This window comes from Parambassis ranga, chromosome 7, assembly GCF_900634625.1.
Source record: "Parambassis ranga chromosome 7, fParRan2.1, whole genome shotgun sequence".
NCBI classification, from domain to species: Eukaryota; Metazoa; Chordata; class Actinopteri; family Ambassidae; genus Parambassis; species Parambassis ranga.
In genome coordinates this window covers 203492-222523 of record NC_041028.1, presented here as the reverse complement: position 1 = coordinate 222523, position 19032 = coordinate 203492, and the positions used below count along the sequence as shown (strand labels likewise).

The following is a 19032-nucleotide window of genomic DNA, read 5'->3' as shown; positions in this document are numbered from 1 at the left end:
CATTGAACTGCAACTGCTCCCATCTGTGCACCCTCTGAGTCTCTGGTGATTTTTGGAGTATAAACAATATACAACCGCCATATTTGTCAATCCAGTCTGGGAGTATTTATTTTTGGAATGTGTTGCAGCACTTCTACTAATTATAGCCTCCAGCAACGTTTCTGTAAAATGTAACATTAAACACCTCAGAATAAACCCAGCAGCTGCGTAAACTGTGAGTGAGTTATATGCAAACATTTGGTTGACTTTTGTTTTTGTTATTTCAGCCGAATACCCAGGTAGGAGTTGTTTTTTTATGTTTGTTTTTCTTGTTGTCACTGTCTCACAGGACCTTCTCCAGATCAGATCGTACGTGTACGCAGAAGAACCGAACATCGACATTCACAACTTCATTGGAACTTTCACCAGGGTCAGTAATGAAAATTCCTCTTTTAGACATGTTTACTATCTTCTGAGAGCATTAATATTATTATGTGTCTATAGCTATAATATAAAATTATGAACTAGAATATGTTTCATATTAAATGGATTCGCTCTACCCTAATAAAACTGTTTAACCTCTATTTAAGACGTATTGTTTGACCAACTTTTTGTGTATTTGTTTTTTACAGGAGGACGGGGACCCACCGGTTAATGAAAGTCTCAGCATTGAAAACACTCTCTGGGCCAGCACTGTTGTTGCTTCTGGTAAAAATAAACTGCCGGTTTTACCATAAAGCAGCTAATAACCAGGAAATAACCAGGACCAGTCACGGCTGCACTGAAGCGTCGCTTCCTTCGTAACCGTTGATCTGAGGACTAGTCTAAGTGAACACATGCACTCTGAAGAAAAATAATGAGGCAGCCAAACAGTTTGCTCATTTATAAATAGCTGTGGGGCAACTAAACATAATTGAACGTGCGCTTCTTCTGCAGGAGACTGAATCCACTTTAACCTTCACCAGCATGTGTTATCCATTAAGCAATTGGAAATCTGCATCCTATATTCCAAATGACATTCTTCATTTGAAAAAGTCTATTCATGTCAAGATTATAAGTCTGGGAAACATCTTCCTGACATACTGTGTTTTATGTTGTGCCTTTATTGTATTGACCTGAGGCTCTCTCTCCAGGCACAGTGGTGGGGGTTGTGGTTTACACAGGCAAGGAACTGCGCAGTGTCATGAACACCTCCAACCCAAGACACAAGGTACAGTAGAGTGGCCCTAAAGCCTGAAGTCCTGATCGCTTACCAAGGCATTTAAAATATATATATATATAGTCATTAATTTGACTTTTATCCAGTATCTGATTAAATACTGATTAAATGGAGTATAGTGAGCTACACCAAATGACATCTAAGCTACAAACATACTCAAAGTAGCTTGCTAGATCAGAAAGCATTTTTTTTAACCAACCTCAAAACATATATCAGTGATCAGATATATATCAGACAGAAAAAGCCCATTTATTGGGCAGTAAGCAGCCTTTAACTGCCAATCTTCTTGCATCCTTCTTCTATCCCCGATCAAACCCTTAAAAGCAGCTTTTTCTTCTTGATTTGCACCACAGTCTACATACTCTGTCATGTTTCCGTTAGTTTGTGACGCTGCCCTCTATAGAACTGTTCCTGTTGCATACTATACATGTTCATGTGTGGCGACAGCATCATGTTGATGACAGAAAGCTGTGCTCTGTGCTGTAGTAATGTTTGTGAAAATTAAGCTTAATTGAGAAAATACCACCAGCTCAGCTTTGAATTAATTTATTTAGTTGATTAAGAGACTCACTCATTGCATTTTTCCCTGCTGCTCCTGATAGGTGGGTTTGTTTGACCTGGAAGTGAACTGCCTGACTAAGATCCTGTTCGTGGCCCTGGTGGTGTTATCACTGGTCATGGTGGCCCTGCAGCACTTCGCTGGCCTGTGGTACCTCCAGATCTTTCGTTTCCTGCTGCTGTTCTCCAGCATTGTGCCCATTAGGTACGACTTAAGCCCTCTTTAATTGTTATGTTGGTTTGTGTCCATATTTAAGGAGCTAAATGAAGGAAACTGTGCTTTGAATTTGCTGCAGTTTGCGTGTAAATCTTGATCTGGGAAAGATGGTTTTCAGTTGGATGATTAAGAAAGACTCCAAGATCCCGGGGACGGTGGTGAGGGCGAGCACCATACCTGAGCAGCTTGGACGCATCTCCTACCTGCTGACTGACAAAACAGGTTACACTGCATACCTTTTGTTTTTTGACTTAAGTAATCACCTCAGGCCACTGACCTACCAGAAATCACTGCTGTTTGTTGTGTTTCTGTTTGAAAAATGGCAAACTGCCTCGACTGCAGAGGTGACAAAAAATAACTGTTAGTTTTTCTAAAACTCCTACAGGCTTATCAATCAGCTCTCATGCTGCAACTGGAACACTGAAACAGGGGGTTGCCAAGGAAGTATTCTGAAAGACAGAGTTCAGTTGTTTCCTTTCTTGGGGAGGGGGGGGGCTTGCTCTGTGGTGGGGTCTCTGCTCCCACAGAGCAGCTACTTATTGGACCCTTCAATCATAAAAATGTCTCTCATCCATACACACCTTTAGAGCGTAACACCTCCACCAGTGCACTTCCTCAGGCGTGAGGTGTTACACGTCAGATTTACAGCCTTCATGCCCAATAAACTGATCGGCCATTTCCACATCCAGAGTGCGATAAGCCAGTGGGGTCTGCAGGTCGGGCTAATGTAGTGCGAGGCCCCTGAAGTCTGTTTGATATACAGGCAGAAAAAGCTTCTAGAGTAAGTGTGAGGGGAAAAAGGTTGTGTGTAGTGTCAAAGGCTTCTTCTAGGTTTTTTTCTCCATTTACCAGATGTTACATGCAATGTGTTTATTAAAAACTATATATATATATATATATATATATATATATATATATATATATATATATATAATTTGGATCAAAACAAGATATTTGCTATACAAATGTATGTAAGAAAACTAAGAAATGCACTCAGCAGCAGTGATGTGTGCAGCTCACGTTTTAATAGATTGATAACACCTAACATCTAAAAACATGTTGATTCTAATAAATGTTCTGGTTTTAAAGTCAATCATTGAAGAAATCCAACTTTTGTCTTTTCTTGTTTATGATTTATGTCTTTGTTTAAGTTCTCTCTGCTTCTAGCCATGATTGTGATGTTTCCATAGAGGTGCAGGACTGTACATTGCAGTGACTAAAAAAGTGACTGGAGTTCAACCATGCTTCTCATTCAGAGAGTTAATTGCTGTCAGTCTTAATGCAAAGGTGTCAGACATGGCACATGCTTAAACTGGTTTTAGAAATATTATATGTATTATTTTTACTATTTAAATGTGTGCAATGTATTGTTTGTTTTTTGAACAGGAACTCTTACCCTGAATGAGATGGTGTTCAGACGGCTCCATCTTGGAACTGTGGCATATGGGATGGACTCTATGGATGAAGTACAGAGTCACGTGTTCAGTGCCTACACACAGGTAAAAAGATAAACATGCCAGAGGCAAAAACATTCAGAAGAAAATAAAAGACTGAAATTCCTGAAGCTTGGGAAAAGTGAACATAAACAGACACGGGCATTGTTTTAAGAAACATATCAGTTTGTGATTATTGTTTGGTTGAGTGCTTCCTGACCTCAGATGACACTCTTTGTCCCCCTTGACACCAGAGGTTACTGAAGCAGGAAACAGGATTAGGCCACAAGCGAAGAACTGACCGCACTCCTTTAATGACGCTACCATTAACCCCTGGAACGCACAGCCTTCTAAAAATAGCAAAGCCACAATGCAAAAGCTAATTGTGCATGTTTACTCTGCACATCTGGTTATGTTTACAGACCGCTATCACAGCAAGGACTGAAAGTGGGGGAGGGAACTAGCTCGTGTCTCAGAGATGTATTTTTGATATATTTTGGAATTCAGGCTTGTGTGTTGCTTTTTATTATTTATTTTTTTAATACAGCTCTTTTAATTTGACCCCACAGGTCTTCTCTCTTGATGCTTGTAAAGATAATTAGTTCTCTTGGCTACAAAAGCTGCACTTTGAGGAAAAATCTTGACATTATCGAACAACCCCTGTTAGAAAAGACTTTTCTCAGATGCCTCCTGTTTTAACAACAGTACCTTCTGTAATTGTCTTCAGCCCACCCATGACCTACCAGCCTCCAGGGCTCCAGCAGCCACTAAGGTCCGAAAGACTATCAGCAGCAGAGTTCACGAGGCCGTGAAGGCCATCGCCCTGGTGCACAACGTGACGCCCGTGTACGAGTCCAATGGCGTGACGGACCAGGCTGAGGCCGAGCAACACTATGAAGACACATGCAGAGTCTACCAGGCGTCCAGCCCGGATGAGGTATGATGGAACCACACTTCCACTATTGTTATTTGTCATCAAAAGAAGCACAGAATGAGAGAAAGTCTTGTTTTCTCTAACTCACAGTGTTATTTCTCGTGTTAGACAGTGCTGTCAATGCTTAGAGGGGGGACAGTCACACAGATCTGTATTCCACACTTATGTCCTTGATCAGTATGAATTCTTTGAACATCAGGAAGAGGGCAGCGGATTTCAACTTGATCCATTTCCTGTGGTGTAAATACGGATTTCCTTAATGTGCTCCCCAGCCCATTGCACTTTACCCCTCTCTGAATTTCCTCTCTGATAGAACATCATAATAGAGCCCGGCGTGATAAAAAATCTGTCCTGGTGGTTTGTATTGTTGGTAGAAAACAGACCGGAGTTTTTGTTTGAGTCACTCGGACCTGAAAGGTGCATTTCATTCACTTGATAAGACAAGTTTCAGTTGCTTTCAGGAAGTCTTAATATAGATCTGGTTTCGACTGTGACTGTTGAACGCACGGCTTTTACCGCTGTAGTCATAACGGACATCTTAACATCCTTATCATCATTGCATATAATTCAGTTCAACAAAACAGTCTATGAAGTGAAACCAGCTGGATTTATCAGATCTCAAATCCATGAATCCCCCCCACAGTGAATATTTCTAGCCTGTGCACATACTTCCCAAACATGACAGTAGTCAGAGCTGCTCTGACGTTAAAGTTCTTCTAATCAAACAACATGGCACATATTTCCAAAGTAAGCAACCACAAAATCAGTGTTTTTATTGTTGGAAAATGGCTGCCTTCCTTGTTTTTCTCTCATCTGCGTCCATTTGGCTCCTCTGCTATTTGTCCTGTCAGGAGATGAATGATGAATTGAGTATGTGATCTGGCTTCGGGTCTGGAAGTTATTGGGCCATGTCATCTCCTCACACACACACACACACACAGGTTACTATTGTATTAATGGATGTCGTCTTTTGCGTCCTTCAGAAACTGTGTTTTCAGTTTAGAAATGGACATCTTCCCAGCTTATCAATCAATAGTCTTAAGTGCTGAAAATGCCTGAGCTATTGATTAAGGCTGCGCTCTCTGACAGCTTACTCTCTCTAAAGTGGCCTTCACTGTGTTCTGTGTAATAAAAGTAATCGAGCATCATATTGAAATAATGGTTTCTCCATGAGAATAATAAAATGTGCATGTTGTTCTCCTGTGTGTTCCTGAATGATGATCATAGTGTATGGAATCTTAGATAAATATTGCCTCTTATTTTGTCTTATTGTTTTATTGAGTGTCAGCGGCACTAATCCCTGTTCAATGTGGTGGTGATAGGTGTCGCTGGTGCAGTGGACTGAGAGTGTTGGACTCACTCTGGTGGGAAGAGACCAGTCCTCCATGCAGCTGCGGACCCCTACTGGCCAAATTCTGAACTTCACCATCCTGCAGATATTCCCCTTCACCTATGAGAGCAAGAGGATGGGCATCATAGTGCGAGTGAGTGCCAAGATATCAGATACCGACATGAGGTTTCATGTGCTTCAAATACGTTGCTTTGGTTTCTGAATGTGTTTTTGCTTTTGATTTAATCAGTTTAGGTCAGAGGGATTAGTTGGAAATGTTGGAGGATGTCGATTCTAAGTTGGAGCTGGTCTTAACAAGAAAAACAAAAGAAAAACTGATTTTTTTTAGTATTAAAGCCTATTATGTGAGAAAAACCCCAACTTATAACCTCTGACTAAGTCAGATGAGTAACTTTATTTTTGTTGGCGGAGATTGAACTCAGGAAGCCTGGGATTTTCAAACTTCCTCATGCTTAAATTTTAAAACACGTTTGAAACCACTTGAGGATTCCAAAATAAGGTACATGTATCTAGGCAACACAACGGCATAAAATAATAGACACACACACAATGGAGTACACATGCAGCTGACCTATTTCAATTATTTTTTAAGTCAGTCAGTCTTTGGGTTTTTATTTTTAGGATCATTTTAAAGCTCTGGTCTGAACTGTTTGAGTGTACATCACCAGTATGTACAGTCATCCCCTACTTCAGCCTCAGGGTCCACAGCCAGAAGGCCCACAAGGACATGGCAACTAGACAGTATACTGAAGAAGGCCGCTCACCGCCACCACATGGGAACCGCAGACAAGATCCATGACATGATTTCATAACATAGCACATTGGCATAGAGCTGTGCCACAGTGTCAGCTCACAATATGTCAAGAGACGGTCTGCCATTTGTGACGGATCCTGAGAGATGTCTGCAGCAGTTTGTACCCATGGATGAGACTGGGGTCCTCCAGTGAGGTCTGCATCAAGGAGATGGCTTCTGTTTTCTGAATACTGCTGGTGGACGACGTGGAAAAGGGTCACAGACACCAACTACACTAATCTCTGAGACACCTTCAGGAGGAAATCAATGTGGTTCAGAGGAGGAGCACTGCATCAATATGTTTACCTTCAACCAACCACTGCCATGTCATCCTGATTTGCCCCATCAGACTGCCGATTCCCCAAGATGAAGAAGTAGCTCAGTAGTTGACATTTCTGCAATTTGAGGTCCAAGGCATGAACCTCTCAAAAGAAGGGACGTGTGTGCTCCATGACTGCTGGATAAAATGTGTAAATGTGGGAGCTATGTTCAAAAAATTGTATTTTTTAAATATATCTCCAGTAGGCCACAAACTTATCAGTTTTACCTTTTTTACACTTCGTAAACTGTAAATAACTTCTTTTCTAGGATGAATCAACAGGAGAGATAACGTTCTACATGAAGGGTGCTGATGTTGTGATGGCAGGCATCGTTCAGTACAATGACTGGCTGGAGGAGGAGGTATTTTCCCACGTTTCACAATACATAATGCAGATATAATGCGTGATTTTATTCTTGTTAGAAATGGTCTAATACATTCCTGAATCAGAGTGTCCTCTCTCTGTTCTAGTGTGGAAATATGGCGAGAGAAGGTCTGAGGGTCCTTGTGGTCTCCAAGAAGTCACTGACCGAGGAGCAATATCAAGATTTTGAGGTGGGAACTTGTGTTCATGAGATTTGCCCATGGTTCTGAGGCTCGTAAAGCCGCTATCAAACATCTGTAAACATCTCCAAAATGCTGAAATTCAGTGTAACATCTGCAGACTGACAAACAGAGCCAACCAAAATTGAATTTTGAGCAGAATTTCTAAATGTCAGAGTGCGTTCTTGGGTAATGAGACTAACCTCTGACCCTCATGCAGTCCTTCCACCCCACCCTCCCACACACACAGACCAGGCCCCCTCTCATTGTTGGAGCAGGGCAGGACTGTCTCTCCTGCAGTTGTCAGCCCCCCAGGCCCATTACTGAAGTGCATAATTGAGTGAGCAGAGCTGGTGGGCAGCAGTGAGTCACCAACTGAGTCACACACTGAGTTTGTGTTCCTGTATGAGTCACACTCAGATTGTTTTTGCTTTATCTCACTCGCAAATTGCCCCAAGGCTGGAGAGCTAAAGATGGGTGTTAACCAATTGATCATGTCTGCTCTGTATTTACAGCTGTGTGAAACATACTGGCTTTCAGGGCTGAGCATGTATGTCAATACTCAAACTGTGGTGTCTGATACAGGTCCAGTGTGTTTGAGGTGAGGTGTGTGTGCACACGTAGGTTTCAAAACTTGTCCATGCACATGGTTACAGGCATTCCTGGTGTAGTTGTTCATCGTTCTCGTCCAGTGTTTGTCATGATTCCACAGCTGGTGCCCAGATTGATATTTTCTTCTTCTGTCCTCGTCTGTTTCCCTTGTTTGTGTCTTGCAATGGTTTTACCTTATTTGTTCTATTTTCATATCCTCCCACTCTCCCACCTCCCATTGCTGATCCCCAGGCACGGTACGTCCAGGCCAAGCTCAGCGTCCATGACCGCTCTCTGAAGGTGGCCACAGTGATTGAGAGTCTGGAGATGGAGATGGAGCTGTTGTGTCTGACTGGCGTGGAAGACCAGCTCCAGACGGATGTCAGGCCCACACTGGAGATCCTCCGCAATGCAGGCATCAAGGTCTGGGGGCGTGTAGATGGTTATACCTCACAGTAGCAACAAAACATGGAAACAACACACGTACATGTGTTGTTTATATCTACCCCCATTAGGAAGCTTCAGTCGGGTCCTTCCTTTTTGGTTAAAAATAGTTTTTATTTTCTTTTTATGCCTGGCTCTGCTGTTATATCCTCTGTTGACAAGTGTTTAAAAATGAATTCGGTAGCTCTGCAGTTTTCTTGCAACTCTTGATAAACCATAGAGCATGCTGCCAGAACACTTCCCAGAAAGAAGTTCTAATAAAAACTGCACATTTTGGGAATTATCAACAGGAACAGATCATTGTTTCTGGGAAGTCGCGTCACTACCGAGTCTTTAAAATGTTCAGTGTGTCAACAGCAGATATTAACAGTGACCGGTAACCAAATATAGAACTATAAAAACAGGCTGGAACACTGGAGATTGAGCTTAAGCAATTGTATTATGATATTTCATCACAGCTTGTCTCAAAACATTTGCTCAAAATAAGGAGTTTGCAAAAAGGAGGCCTTGATCCACCCCCTTGTTCCCCTTGACCGTTTCTTTTTGGCTGATGTGCAGGCTATCTACTGTTTGTACTGTCAGTGAAACAAAACTGGTTTATATTGTCAGTAAAAAGGCAAAGAATTAAATTTTCATTGCATGTGGAGCTCTCGAAGAAAGAAATTGTCTTTTTAGAATGTATGTCAATAACTGTTACACTGCACAAAAATGTGTCGTCTTGCAATGATTTACTGCCTTTAAAGATGTGCAGGACATTATATTGTTGTGACAAATGAGTCCACAGTGAGTAAAAATGTGAAAAATGCACAGAAACTGCTTGGTTAAATTCATCTCCATTGAAATTTGGGTGGAGTCTAAAACCTCAGAATCTTAAAACCTGAGAAACCAAGCCTAAAAGACTGTTAACAAATGTAATATTCGGTCTGTATGATGACTTGTAGTTTTTGATCATAAGCTTGAAACAGCAGTTTAAAAAACATTTGATATTTCTGGTGTCTGTGTAGGTCTGGATGCTGACCGGAGACAAGCTTGAAACTGCCACTTGCACTGCAAAGAATGCCCATCTGATTACCCGCAACCAGGACATCCACATCTTCAGACAAGTAAGTCCTGCTGTGTGTGCATGAAAAGCTGTGTATTTTACCATAAAGATCATCAAAGTGCAATGCCTGACTCCGTCAGCCCACGGGCATCCACACTGTGTGACCAATGCCCATTAGCTAGTGGTCATATCACCACACGAAAACTACGCCTGCAGCCCAGACCAACATCCACAGCTGAATAAATCACCTCCCACCAGCGAAAGCATCCAAGCCACTGTCGAAGAGAACAAACAGCCCTTCGCTCAAAGGCAGAGGAGACACCAGCTGAACCACTCCCCGAGGGAACATGCAGAGGGCTCACTTCCTGATGTGTTTTGCAGGTTTTCAGGCTTCTCTCGCCGCTTTGATAGTCCCCCTCAGCATTCCCCTCTGGAGCCATGCCAGAGCAGAAGGAGCGCCTGCCATGTAGGAAGGTTACAACTTGCGTACAACTGCGGTTACTGGAAGAGAATAACAATGGTTGGCAGGGCTTGAAAACGTCCGTCCCTGTGGATGAGGGAGTGCTGACTGGGCCTGCTACACATACATCTGGATTAGTTTCCTGGTGGCCACCAATGGCCTGATCTGGATTGACGTATGAATAGTCAGCGGTTGAAGGATATTCATACCAGAGCATGGCTCCTGTTGACAGATTAACACAATGTCTTGTCAGGGGCTGCATTTTTGAAGATTTTTTAAGTCTATATTTGACGCTGACGCAATTGTTAGGAAACCCGGTTGATTTTTTATGCAGTATATTTTCCTGTTTCCCAGTTTCCCTTTCCAAATTAGATTACCCCACTCTATAGCATGAAGCTTTAATGAGATACACATGTAATACATGTTGTATTACACTTTATCAACTAGTTATATGCAGATTTAAGTTGATGTTTCTTTTACTTCTAACTTCTATTGTGATGACCCCAGGTCACCATATGGTGGCTCTCTCATTGGGTATCATTGTGAACAGCATGCATTCATATTAACTACAACTAATTACAACTAATATAGAGTTCACTTAATATCATCTGTTGCTTTACATACATAAATATTAGATTTTAAATAATGAGATAAAATCAGATTCACAGGCAGACTGGTGGATCTACAGTTGGTATTGTTCCTGTCTTGTTCTATAATCATCACTACAGCTAGATTAAAAGGAGCGGCCGTTCTTCTGTCTGATAAACAACAAACATTCAAAGGCTGACAGATCGTCACCTTGATAATTTCTCACTGCGTGCATGCATCTGAAATTGTGGTTGCTATTGCCTTAGGTGACAACACGAGGGGAAGCCCACCTGGAGCTCAACGCTTTCAGGAGAAAACATGACTGCGCTCTGGTGATATCAGGGGACTCGCTCGAGGTAAGTACGCCTCTGAGAGTGCCGAACCATCCTTCCACTTACTTATCTCTCTTTATGAAAGTCTGACATCTTTAGCCTGATAAGTATCACTTCCACTGAGGCACCTCTGGAAGTGGTGTCTGTGGTTAGAGTCTATCTCGACCACCACAACAGTAGTTTAACCGTAAGATGCACAGCAGAAATCAGTTAGATGTGGCGGCCTGAGCGTCTCACCTGTCTCCTCTGTTGGGTTTCTTTTAGGTCTGTCTCAAGTATTATGAATATGAGTTCATGGAGCTTGCATGCCAGTGCCCCGCTGTGGTTTGCTGCCGATGTACCCCAACTCAGAAGGCTCAGATAGTGCGACTGCTGCAAGAGCGCACAGGCAAGCTCACCTGCGCCGTAGGTGAGTGGAAAATAGAAGCAGCCCTAACTGCTAACTGCAAGGACAGATTCAGTCTGCACAGCTTTTTCATCTTTTTGGTGTTTTTTTATATTTAACACACACAAGTTGCTTAAGGGTAGTAGGTACACTACTGTTCAAAAGTGTGGGGTCTCCAGGCCAGTTCTACATCATTTCACAGGAGTCTTCTAATCATCAATTAGCCTTTCTAACAGGATTAGCTAACACAATGTAGCATCAGAACACAGGAGCGATGGCTGCTGGGAAAGGGCCTCTGTACACCTTTGTATGTATTCTATTTAAAATCAGCCTTTTATAACTAGAACAGTCATTTTTCAAATAAAGACATTCCCAACTTTTGAACAGCAGTGTATATTTAAATATTAAAGTGCAAAAGTAATGTAAAATCAACAATAAGAATATATATTTAAGTTCAAAAGTGATCAATATTTACTAGCATGGTTTTAACTCGGAAAGGAATGATTTGTAAAAGTTGTGGTATCTTGTCACAAAAGCTGTTAAAATAGTCCTGAGACGATGCTGCATTCATCATAATGCGTTTTGCTGTTATTATAGCTGTTAATCAGCCGTATTGATCATATGTCTGAAGACTATGCAAAACTGTACTCTACTGTTCGAACTTTAGACTCTGAACAGCAAACATTGGAGAGCAGGATCAGAAACCACCGGGAGGTATACACACAATGGATGGACTGGGGCTTTTTCATTTTTTTGTCTCCCGATCTCTTTTGCTGCTTTTACTGTGTGATACAGCTGACTGAATTGAATGTAATCAGCGTGAACATTTTGTGTAATTTTATGTGTTATTGGAACGATATTTGCAGCTGTATCGCCCAGCCCCTCCCTCTAATCAAACCTTCTGTCTGGGAAACTTCTAAATAGACATTTCATTTTCCTTTCTGAGGCGGCGGTTCTCTTAATCAGGCCAAATCAAGGGAGGGTCTCATGAAATACAGATGCACACAATACTCTGGCCCGCAGTCTGCATCGGTGAGTCACTAATGTGAATCCTGACACCTCCGTTGCTTTTTGTTTTCTCATAGGGGATGGAGGAAATGATGTCAGCATGATCCAGGAAGCGGACTGTGGCGTGGGAGTGGAGGGAAAAGTAAGACTCTGTCCATCTCATTGCCTCACATTGACGTGCCGCTCTCACAGCTTTTTGCTTTGCGTTTCCTGTCAAGATCTCTCTCACATTCAGAGAGCTGCAGGGGGACGGGTACACAGATGATTCCTCTTTATGAGGAGCCATTGTCCAGAGCAGAGGAAACAAAGATGACAGGATGCCTTTGTGCTTAAATAGATGTCCGCACATACTTCTAATGGTTCTCTCTCTAAAATCCCTGCCAAGGTACTTTTGGAGTCAGTCTGTTCACCTATTTTCAGTTTTTATGAGCAAAGCAAACCAACAAGAAGACAAATATATATGCTGGTATTAAGGACATTATCTAAATAGTGACAAGTAGTTTTCAATCTGGCTATTTGGTACTGTGCACGAGGTATCTGGATACACACACAAAGGTTTGTACAATAAGCAAACAGCAGCCCTGACATGTCTTCTTTAGCCTTCATTAGAGAGGATGCAGCACAGCAAAAGGCTCAGAGCAGTCGAATGAACACGCAAGTGTCAAATGCTGCAGCAGTCCTGGGCCGCTTAGCACAGCTGCTCGGTTTATTAGTTGATTGGCAGAACACCAGCTCACTCTTAAATATGTATAAAAAAGAAGTAGTTGCATTTTTCACTCACTGATTTTAAGCTTAACTACTTTTGGATTGTAGGTCAGACCAAGCATGCAAATTCAACAAGTCAACAAGGGCATTTGATAATTAATTAATAGAGGAAGCAGTGAGCAGACTTGGCCCGCTGTGGCAGTTTTTGTTTCCATGTTACACTATACTTACTATACTAAGTTTGTTCCTGTTATTACAGTCAGTCCAAGTTAGGTGTTTTTCAGGTTTTCTAATGTGAAGCGTGTCCTCACTGTCCTCTGTGCTGTGTGTTTGACAGGAAGGAAAACAGGCCTCTCTGGCCGCCGACTTCTCAGTGACTCAGTTCAAACATTTGGGCCGTCTCCTCATGGTCCACGGTCGGAACAGTTACAAAAGGGCTGCAGCCCTCAGCCAGTTTGTCATCCACAGGAGCGTATGCATCAGCACCATGCAGGTACAGTGGAGGCTAAGACACAGCGCCGCCGTTTAAGGTTGCGCTCATGAGTCATGGTGCAATTCTGGCTTTGGATGTTTGCATGTTTTCTACTTGCTTTGGCTCAAGTTTCAGTTTCAATTTGCAAAACTTGTTACTATAAATTGTTGAACTCATTTTACATTATGAAAACATCTATTTAATATTACATCCTTCCTGCCTCAGGCCCTAGGACTGTACAACACCCCCTCTGTATGTGTCAGACTAGACTGAGAGCAGTATTTTGCACAACTTTATTTTGTGTATATTTTTTATATGTCTTTATCATTCTTTACTGTTATTGACCTATGTATAATTTGCTGAGTGCCTGCAACAGTACAACTTCCCAGTTTGAGATTAGTACATCTATCTATCTATAATGCATGCACAAAGTTTGTTCTTCATCAAGGCCTCAAACATTAACTGTACATGCAATAAGTCCTGCACCCCTATGTAAACAGCACAGACAGAACTCAAACATGTCTCTGCAGTTTTACACAGCTAGAAAAACAGTAATCATGCAGATTTATTCAGAGTATCTTAGTTGTGCAAACGATGTGTTTATATAAGATATTTAAAAAATTGAAATGTGCACGACTATAGATTTGATTAGCAGATTAACAGATTAGTGACTGTATGTCACTCATGATGCATTCAAGGACAATTGGAATGGAAATCTGACGATTGCTCCTGGTGGTAAAATTTTAAGGCTACAAGAAGTGATGATTAGGTTTTTGGAAACAAGGTGAAATAATGACAAGCATCTGTTTTAGTTAGAAACAATGCAGAAAGTTTAGGTGTGTATTTTACCCTGTGAATTTAAGGAGGTTTTTATTTTCATAATGAGATCCAAAACCATCAATCAAATATCTGGCAGGGAGATAATCTGTCTCTGCACCTTCAATCTGCATGTGAGGAGGGAGTGAGCGGGGTGAGGAGGGAGTGAGCGGGGTGAGGCAGGGATAAGTTCCAGGGGTGGTCATCATGGGAGAAGGGTGGGGTGCTGGATGAGTCAGAGGAGGAAGCCTGTGGTGCCCTTCTAAGCCAAGCCCCCGCTTAACACACACAGACACACACACGGACACACACATACAGCCGACTGTCCAATTCCCATGTCCTTGTCCAACCTCAGTCTCGCTGTGGATGGGACAGCCCATGACTCACTGCTTCGTGGACCTTTGGGGTTTCAAGGAGGCCCTCCTCCACATGTCTCACATTAACACCGACCACAGCACCACTGCAGCTGGGACCTGTCTGGTTCAGAGCTGCCTGCTTGGTTAGCTGACTAGTTGACTAACTGAGTATCATCCACGAGTTAGAGCTAGTCAGTGTGACTGTGTGCAGCACAGCACTGCAGTATGCCAAGTTAACAGCAAGTGCTTACTTTGTTGTATTACTTTAGCATTTGATAAATGATTCATGAACTTGTGTGTTCCTCTTTCTGTTTCCCTCGTAGGCTGTATTCTCCTCTGTTTTCTACTTTGCCTCAGTCCCACTCTACCAAGGATTCCTGGTTATTGGGTGAGATTCAAGCTCTGAATGCTGATGACTTATGGAGAGAGCATGTGGCTGCCTCGTCTCCCTGGCATTTCCTCTGTGTTAAAGCACTGTTGAAATGCTAGAAGGGGAAAATATGTATAATCATACAATGAAAGCATCTGCTGCTGCATGTGCCATTTTAATCTGGGACAAACTTATCACCACATTTGATTTGATGTGTTTCAGCTACTCCACCATCTACACCATGTTCCCCGTCTTCTCTCTGGTACTGGACAAAGATGTGAAGTCGGAGGTTGCCATGCTGTACCCAGAATTATATAAAGATCTCCTGAAGGTATTTGATACGTGGCGTTCACACTGACTGACCCCTGTTTTACAGAGAATACAGGCTGTGACTGACTGATTTCTTCTCACAGGGTCGACCGCTGTCTTTCAAGACGTTTCTAATATGGGTCTTAATAAGTATCTATCAGGGTAAGTACACACACTGAATCATCATTCAGACTGTACACTTATCAGATCAGACGCAGTGGTTTAATCTGGCCGACTGATGAATCACTCGCTGACAAACAAAGAAGTTATATGTTGCTCTGCTTTCTGACATGTCACTCATCAACAGCCCACACGCTCTCTGTGTAAGAACCTTAAACCTAAACCTGCAGCAGCTTTTCCGACACGGACCATTTGTGCTGAAAAGCTGTTTACAGGGTCAACCCGAGCTACACCTCGAAACCTTTTTTTTGTTTTTTTGTTACCATTTCTGTCAAAACAGGAGCGGCCTTTAGCTCCTCCATTCAAGGAGATTTGATTATATTCTGATTTAAGCCCTGAACATGCATTCAAACCCCTCAGTTAGTAATAGAGTTACTTAACTGAAAGAAATTCTAAAACTGGATTCTGACTGTAGCCTGAACTCAAGAGAATGTTGCAAATAGATGTCATGAGACCGTTTTCAAGGTGTCTGTCATATTCAAACGTCAGAAATCAGATCTTAGATATGGGTGGAGATTTGTCGCCATGGCAATGGAGACATTATATTTATGGCTAAATAGGCAGTGACTTTTACATGGGAATCAAACTTCAGCATGTTCAGCATGTTGACCTTTGCTTGGAATGTAATGTGGGAGAAATGAAAATAGGGAGATTAAATTTCTGTGTGTATCCTTCCCTCTCAGATTCAGATTTAATGTAATGGTGGATTAAAGTTTGCTTTGTGTGTGTGTGCTGCTCAGGCTGTGGTCTCTTGTTATTCCTTTCCCTCCACAGGCAGCATCATCATGTACGGCGCCCTGCTGCTCTTCGAGTCCGAGTTCGTCCATATTGTTGCCATTTCCTTCACCTCGCTCATCCTGACAGAGCTGCTGATGGTGGCCCTGACCATTCAGACGTGGCACTGGCTCATGATGGTCGGCGAGCTGCTGAGCTTGGCGTGTTACGTCGCTTCGCTCGTCTTCCTGCCTGAGTACATAGGTACGTGAACACACGCCGCATGCGGACGGTGAGCCTGTAGCAGCATATTTCACCATGACAAGAAAACAAACGCCTTCACTTCACTGCAGAATGATTGATGTTGTTCTGCTTTGGCCGACCTTGAAATAGTGCGTCAGCATTTAGCAAAGGGGGACCTCTTCATTCTTATTGTGTCTCCAGTGTACAATAAGCTGTGGCATGCTGGATATTAGGAAGTCTAAAGGTGAGTGTATTGACAAATGCTCCTGCATGGATGAGGCTCAGGCACACTGTGGTATCAAAGAGGAAATGCCAACGGTCTGCTGAGTTTCCTGTGGACTGCTGGGGCTTCTCTGTTTATCACAGCAAAGGTGTCTGTTTAGGTTGACAACCACAAAAATAGTTTAGACCCATTAGTGGCCTAAAAAGGATCATTGGTGTCACTTTTTTCACTCCATCTATTTACTGGAGCTGACAAACAGAGTTGCGCCTCTTTATTTTAGTTGTGCCATATTAAGACCTGTGACATATACAGTGTTCTGACCAAGAGCTCTTCAGGGCTTTATTTTCAGCTTTATGTGGGGTGTGGAGTTCCACTTTCAGCCTACAATCTCCACCACTGAGGATCATGACTGGCGTGTGGTCAAATGTACCCTTTCTGGACACATTCTCTCCCTCTTGAAGTGGGACTGGAATAGATTTTAAAGGCTATTGTTCTGCTGCATGTGCACTTTACACGCCTAATTGGACTTTTTCCAAGTTCTCCTACATTCAGAGTAGGTCTGTGAGTCAGAGGGAAGCTCAGGTCAGGGTTAGGTGTGAGGTGACAGGGACAGGTCGTGGTTCTAAAAACAACAGGAACATGGTGATCAGGTAAAGTTGTGATGCAACAATTATTAATTATGGCAGTTTGTCTAATTTAGGTTCAGACTCCTTCTTGGAATCAGATTATCCAAGTAATATAACACAAAATAACAACGATATAATAGAACAATAACATTGGTTAGATATCTTTGTCCCTGCCTGCTGTGCATACTGTTCAGATGAGGTGAAATGGGAAGAGAGAAGTTGTCTGGGATGATAAATAGCATGCCAGGGTTGGCATAGAAGAGAAAAGCAAACAAAGCTTTCACTTGTAGTGGTGATTTTTACCCTCATTAATCATAAAAGTGATGCTTTTTTGAACAAAACATGAGAACCATAAATAAATGTTTGTAACAGAACTTATTGTCTGCACTGAGTCTCAGTTTCTGTATTAGCCTACAAAATATAACAAGTTATAATGACTAACACATGATGTCTGTGTTCATCCACACCAGACCTACATTTCGTCATGACAGTCTCGTTCCTGTGGAAGGTGACCGTCATCACGCTGGTCAGCTGTCTCCCGCTGTACATCCTCAAGTACCTGCGCAGACGCTTCTCTCCACCCAACTACTCCAAGCTGACCTCTTAAGAACCCGAGAGGAGTCTCCGGCCTAGTTTACAGAGGGGAATGTCCCCGTCTTCATCCTGCGCAGCCTGACCAGAGAAGTAAACATGGATTCATCCCAATTTAAAAAGAAAAAAAGAAGCTCTCAGATTGCTTCCTGTGTTTAATGCTAAGACCAGTATCTCTGTGTGGAAGCCACCTGCAGTGAGCTGTGAGCTGGGATCAACTCACCAGATTCATCTCATTCATTCCTAAAAGTAAGCCTCAGAAATCTCATTATGAAGCAAACTAATCTGCAGTTCCACCTTCATCTGATGGTGACGCTCAGGACCTGATTCACTTTCTCCTCAAACAGACATGTCTAAATGGGGGTTTGAGAATTACATGGTTAAAAAAAGTTTACTGACTTTGCATAAAACACACGTCTGCGAGTTTGTGTATTTGTTTATGCGTCACCCCGAGGCTACAGCGTGGCGTGGCGCGGTGCAGCACGGCGGAGGTGGTGGTAGTTTATTTTAGCATGACCCGTGGTGTCTGATGTTAAATCCGTCCTTGTCTCTTTGTGTGGACCCTGAGTTGTTTAGTTGTTTGTGGAGCGTGCGGTCAAAACAGCCACAACGGAGCGTCGGTTATTTGCAGCAGAAGCCTTCCTCCGCCGACTGGCCGTGCGTCCACGAGGGGGAATGCGGAGCCTCTAATGTGGCCACGCTTCAGCATTGCATGATGACTCACTGTTGTAACAGTGACCTTAAAGCCATAACTAAAAATACACACCCTGGAGACGGTGGCTGGGCCGGAGCCCCCTCACTTCTCACTGCTACTAACATCCACAGTTCAGCTGTGACATTAAAAACAATAAGTGTTGCTGATTCTACACTGTTTGATCTCACCAGTGGTGTGCTGACGGACTGTAAATAACCACACTGTCACTTTTTGGTTTCAATAATGTGTTAAGGGAACTCGAGCAGAAGCATCCAGGGTGCCATAATGAATCCTATCTGTTAAAATAAGGTTTAAATCCCCTTCTGGAACATTTCAGCAACTTGTTTTGCACATTATTTTTCTTATGTTGTAGGTGGGGTGCATAAATGATGCTAAAGTGATCTGTTTGCCTGTAAATAACTTTGTTTTGTATTTATTAACATGTTTTATTTAATGATTGCACTCAAAGGAGCAGAACAAAAAGGGAGAATGGTGATGATGTCAATGTTGTGATTAATAAATATTTTTCTTTTCATG

The 19032-nt window shown here is 42.5% G+C and overlaps 1 protein-coding gene across 1 annotated transcript in view; it reads left to right on the top strand.

The window, feature by feature from the left end:
• atp9a (ATPase phospholipid transporting 9A) overlaps nucleotides 1-19032 on the top strand; it is a 28592-nt gene extending 9560 nt beyond the window's left edge. Inside the window, exons 8-28 of the mRNA XM_028410051.1 lie at nucleotides 329-409; nucleotides 612-687; nucleotides 1113-1189; nucleotides 1801-1961; nucleotides 2053-2195; nucleotides 3360-3472; nucleotides 4134-4343; nucleotides 5663-5824; nucleotides 7073-7165; nucleotides 7275-7358; nucleotides 8190-8360; nucleotides 9386-9484; nucleotides 10738-10827; nucleotides 11068-11212; nucleotides 12274-12338; nucleotides 13239-13394; nucleotides 14869-14933; nucleotides 15138-15246; nucleotides 15329-15386; nucleotides 16179-16382; nucleotides 17681-19032. Of these exons, the coding sequence (XP_028265852.1) occupies nucleotides 329-409; nucleotides 612-687; nucleotides 1113-1189; nucleotides 1801-1961; nucleotides 2053-2195; nucleotides 3360-3472; nucleotides 4134-4343; nucleotides 5663-5824; nucleotides 7073-7165; nucleotides 7275-7358; nucleotides 8190-8360; nucleotides 9386-9484; nucleotides 10738-10827; nucleotides 11068-11212; nucleotides 12274-12338; nucleotides 13239-13394; nucleotides 14869-14933; nucleotides 15138-15246; nucleotides 15329-15386; nucleotides 16179-16382; nucleotides 17681-17817 (2499 nt within the window). The 3' untranslated portion in view covers nucleotides 17818-19032. The remainder of the gene's footprint in view (nucleotides 1-328; nucleotides 410-611; nucleotides 688-1112; nucleotides 1190-1800; nucleotides 1962-2052; nucleotides 2196-3359; nucleotides 3473-4133; nucleotides 4344-5662; nucleotides 5825-7072; nucleotides 7166-7274; nucleotides 7359-8189; nucleotides 8361-9385; nucleotides 9485-10737; nucleotides 10828-11067; nucleotides 11213-12273; nucleotides 12339-13238; nucleotides 13395-14868; nucleotides 14934-15137; nucleotides 15247-15328; nucleotides 15387-16178; nucleotides 16383-17680) is intronic.